The sequence below is a fragment of the Mangifera indica genome, chromosome 7 (assembly GCF_011075055.1).
Source record: "Mangifera indica cultivar Alphonso chromosome 7, CATAS_Mindica_2.1, whole genome shotgun sequence".
Classification (NCBI taxonomy): domain Eukaryota; kingdom Viridiplantae; phylum Streptophyta; class Magnoliopsida; order Sapindales; family Anacardiaceae; genus Mangifera; species Mangifera indica.
The window spans coordinates 6,582,997-6,587,286 of NC_058143.1; the positions used below are offsets into that span (position 1 = coordinate 6,582,997).

The window sequence follows — 4,290 nt, forward strand, 5'->3', positions numbered from 1 at the left end:
TCAGATACACCATTATACTGTGGTGTGAATGACATAGTCAACTGTGATAGTATTCCTTTGTCTCTTAAGAACTCTGGAAATTCTATACTCAAGTATTCACCTCTACGATATAAACGCAAAGCTTTAATATTCTTTCCAATCTAGTTTTCTAATTCCTTTTGGAACTCTTTGAACTTTTCAAAAGCTTCAGATTTATATTTTATCAAAAATAAATACCCGTACCGAGAATAATCATTGATAAAGGTAATGAAGTATGAAAAACCTCCTCGGGCCATTTCATTAAAGGGGCCACACGCATCAATGTGTATTAATTCTAATATATTTTTAGCTCGCTCCCCTTTTTTCTTAAACGGAAGCTTGATCATTTTTCCTCAAAAACAAGATTCACAAGTAGGATAGGGTTCTGAACCCAATGAACCTAAAAGTCCACTTTTTCCTAATTGTTGAATCCTATCCTCTCTAATATGACTAAATCTGTGATGCCATAGAACTATTGGATTTATTTGTTCTCTAGTTTTTTTAGATGATTTGGAATACATGGCGCTATGTAAATCAAGTTCTACCACATACAAACCATTTGTATTGATAGCATTTCCTACCAATCTATTCCCAAAATAAATTAGACATTCATTTCTATTAAATGTAAACTGATAACCATTTTTACACAAAACTGGAATAGAGATGATATTCCTAGTGGCATTAGCAAAATACAAAGTTTTATACAAAGTTATTACATGCCTAGTAGACAACTGTACACTACATACACCTACAACCTCTGTGAAAACTCATGTCCCATCTACCAGTCTCAGTGTGATCTCATCACGTCTCAAGGCAGAACTATTCTGCAGATGCTGTAAACAAGCACAAACATGTGAAGTTGCAGCAGAATCTAATATCTAGGAATCAATGTTTGAATTAACATTTAATTCAAATTCAATTACATAACACTGATATGTACCTGTTTTGCTTTTTCTCAGATCATCAAGGTATAGAGGGCAGTTCCTCTTCCAATGCCCCTCTTGGTTGCAATAAAAGTAATTGCTCTTCTCCTACTTCTTTTCTTTCTATGGAACAGATGGTCGTAAAGGTTGAAAACGTGATAGCCTGATGTCAGAACCCTTCATCCTCGAAGGCTTGGTAGTGGTTTTCTTAAAACCTTTTCTTTGTACTTTTGGTCCACCAGATCCCATCTGTGAACCTCTTCTCCAAGGCTTTTGAGTTTACCTCTTTTTGCCTCTCATGGAAAAGGTAGCTAGCAACTCAGTTGGTGTTTTCCCTTTCTTCTCATTATTGTAAAATTCTTGAATATCATTGAGAAGCTTAGAGAGAGTGCGCTCAATCTTATTGAGATTATAATTTGTAATAAATAGCTTAAAAGTTAGAGGGAGTGAATAGAGAATCAAATTCACCCGAACATTATGCGATAAATCTGTGCCTATAATTTGTAACTCCCCAGTCTTGTTACTCATTTTAATAACATGATCATCTGGGGAAATACCCTCCTTAAGCCGTATGCTGAATAGTGAAATCATCAAATTATATTCCTTCATTCGAGCATTTTCACTATATAATTGTCTTAAAGTAGTGATAATTTCATACGCACTCTGCATGTTCTCAAATCGAGTTTGAAGTTCAGAGTTCATTGATGTTAGCATATAACTACGAACTCGTAAGTCAGCATCTACCCATTCAGCATAAGCCCTTTGCTCTTCCTCAGAGGCATCAGGGTCCACTGTTGCTGGTAAAGGTGTCTCTAAGACATAAGCTAACTTTTCAAGATTAAGAACAATTGTCAGATTTCTCAGCCAATCTTTAAAATTAGGACCAATAAACACATGCGAGTCCATCAATTTCAGGAGTATATTGTTTGTCGTTGACATTTTGAGATTCTATATCACAAGAGAGAATACTGCAAGAAATAATAAATTCATTAGTAATTACCAATAAACCTAATCTTATTAGCTTCCACTATTTTATTCAAATCTTATACTTCCCCAGCTAAAGATTTGGAAAGTTCATTAGATCACTTTCTAGTAGGGAATCAAGTTATTATCAAACTTGACAAACCGCCATAATAGATCTAAGTTCGTCAAGCTCAATAAGTAGGAATCGATTTCCTTTTGCATTCCAAATGCAAGCTATGATTCATGTGAGCCTCTAACTTTGAGCACCGCATATAATAGATCTAAGCACTATAAACTAGTCAAATTCAACCCATCGTGCTTTCCAAATATAATACTCTATCACTCCTGCACATAATAGAATCTAGGGAATGACAGAAATAGTATTCTAGACACCAATCGACTAATTTTATGTTATATGACATAGTATCCATCACATAATAGAAATTTAGGATTTCTAGCCTTATGACGTAACCCTAATCAACCCACAATGGAAGACTCGAATTTGATATTGAAAATTTGGGGAAGATTTTATTATTATTAATTAGGTTTAGTTTATATCTTGAGTAGTCTAGTATGTATCTTCAGATACGTATTTGTCACCCAAGATATGTTACTAAACCATATTCTTGCAATTTATGCCATTGAAAATTTTCTAATATCCTAAATGGTATTTGTAAGAATATTTCATGCCTAAGAGTTTTAGTTCTCTAAAACACAAAACTATGTATTATATGCCATAAATAAATTACATGATAATATAAAACATAAAACTTAGGCATGCTATTGAACACATATCAACTATATTATTCAATAATCAAAAGAATTCATATTTTCATACAACTTAGCATATCACATATCTAAAATGTACATTAAGTTGATCTTGCATATAAGAGATCCAATATCTTATAACTTAATCCTAGATAGCAAACTTGAGTTTTTATTTATGTATCTAAGACAACAAACATATCCAATATGTTAAGTCCATTTCAATCTAGCATACATAATGTTAAGCATTTAGATGCATGATGTTTACCATGTCACAATGTCTCATATATAGCATACACATGTCACATATTAATACTATCACATATACCTATAATAACATGACATTTTGGGCATCATATTAATGTTTGTAACACCATAGTCAAACATTCAAACATAGAAATTAAATTTGTAATTTGGTAAACTTAACAAATAATTTACCATACTTTATGCTCTTTATTCAAGTTTGCTAAAACACAAACACATCCAATGTTTGGTGTCTACAAGATCAAACCATAACAAGTAGACAAAGTAATTAAACCAAAATTTTATATTGCATTTTTCTTGAAACCAACCATGGAACCCTAACTCTTGATGTTTCCAAAACACATACCAAGTTCACCAAAATCTCACTAAACATGTTTCAATTCATACTTAAACATGAATAGATTTTAGAATGACAAGTTGTAAAATAAATACATAACACATGCCTAATGTGAGCCAACTTCACAAGTGTCATGCATTTCACCAAATCATGACATATATGAATCATTCATCACTCAAACATAATCCATCTCACCATGCAATAATTATTCAAGCATGAATATGGTTACTCAAAAAGTAATTTATCCAATCTAAGCTATCAAGAATTCAATTTTCAATCAAACCAAGTCAAACACTAGTTTAATGAATTAATAACAATTCAACCAAACACATGGAAATCATGTCAACTTGTTCATACCCTCCCTTCTCCAAGTCACACAAACTAAGTTTCTTAAAAACACATTCCCATGTAAACTCAACATTAAAATTCATGTGTATATCATGACAATCATGTATAAATCATGATTAAACCATTAATTTTCAAAAACAACCAAATTTCTAAAATTAGGGTTTTTTTTTTTTTAATTATGTCAAAAGTTATCCAACATAATTTCAACAATTTAAAGCTTCTCAAATGCTATTAAGACATTCCTAATAATATATGTACACTTAGTTTGAACCAATCACACATAACAAAACTTATATCTTAGGTTTTGATCACTAACACTTCCTAACACCTAAAATTATGGTATGTTCTTGTCATTCAAGGATCAAACTCTTGCTCTGATACCATTTGTAGGATTTTGGCAAGAAAATTAATGGTTTTTAAATCATGTTCACAACATATGTAACAATGGTAATATAAAATTTACATGTTGTTTCAAGAAATAAAACATAAAAACATGTAAAATACCTTGTACCTTGTAATTTGATTTGAAGTTAGGAAGCTTGAATGACTAAAATAAGTGATCTCTTTACTTGCACCCTTCAAGGAAGAAAAATGGAAGCTTTCCCGGCAAAAGAAGAAGAAGAAAATTGTATATTATTTTCTACATTTGTCTCTCATTTATTAAATTAAAAC

At 31.6% G+C, this 4,290-nt stretch overlaps 1 protein-coding gene across 1 annotated transcript; it reads right to left on the minus strand.

The window, feature by feature from the left end:
• Positions 1-785: 785 nt before the first annotated feature.
• LOC123221426 lies at positions 786-1,847 on the minus strand. The gene is made up of 3 exons (XM_044644282.1): positions 1,600-1,847; positions 1,410-1,515; positions 786-896 (listed from the first exon to the last, which is right to left on the minus strand). Exons 1-3 carry the CDS (start codon positions 1,845-1,847, stop codon positions 786-788), a joined length of 465 nt encoding a protein of 154 aa, XP_044500217.1.
• Between the last annotated feature and the right edge of the window lie 2,443 nt (positions 1,848-4,290).

Bases quoted from the DNA above. Each gene is read 5' to 3' on its own strand.
- LOC123221426 (XM_044644282.1), bottom strand. From the start codon at position 1,847: ATGGACTCGCATGTGTTTATTGGTCCTAATTTTAAAGATTGGCTGAGA. The intron at 1,516-1,599 runs GTATGAAATTAT...TTCACTATTCAG, and splicing joins TTTGAGAACATGCAGAGTGC to CATACGGCTTAAGGAGGGTA. The intron at 897-1,409 runs GTGAATTTGATT...ATTGATTCCTAG, and splicing joins ATTTATCGCATAATGTTCGG to ATATTAGATTCTGCTGCAAC.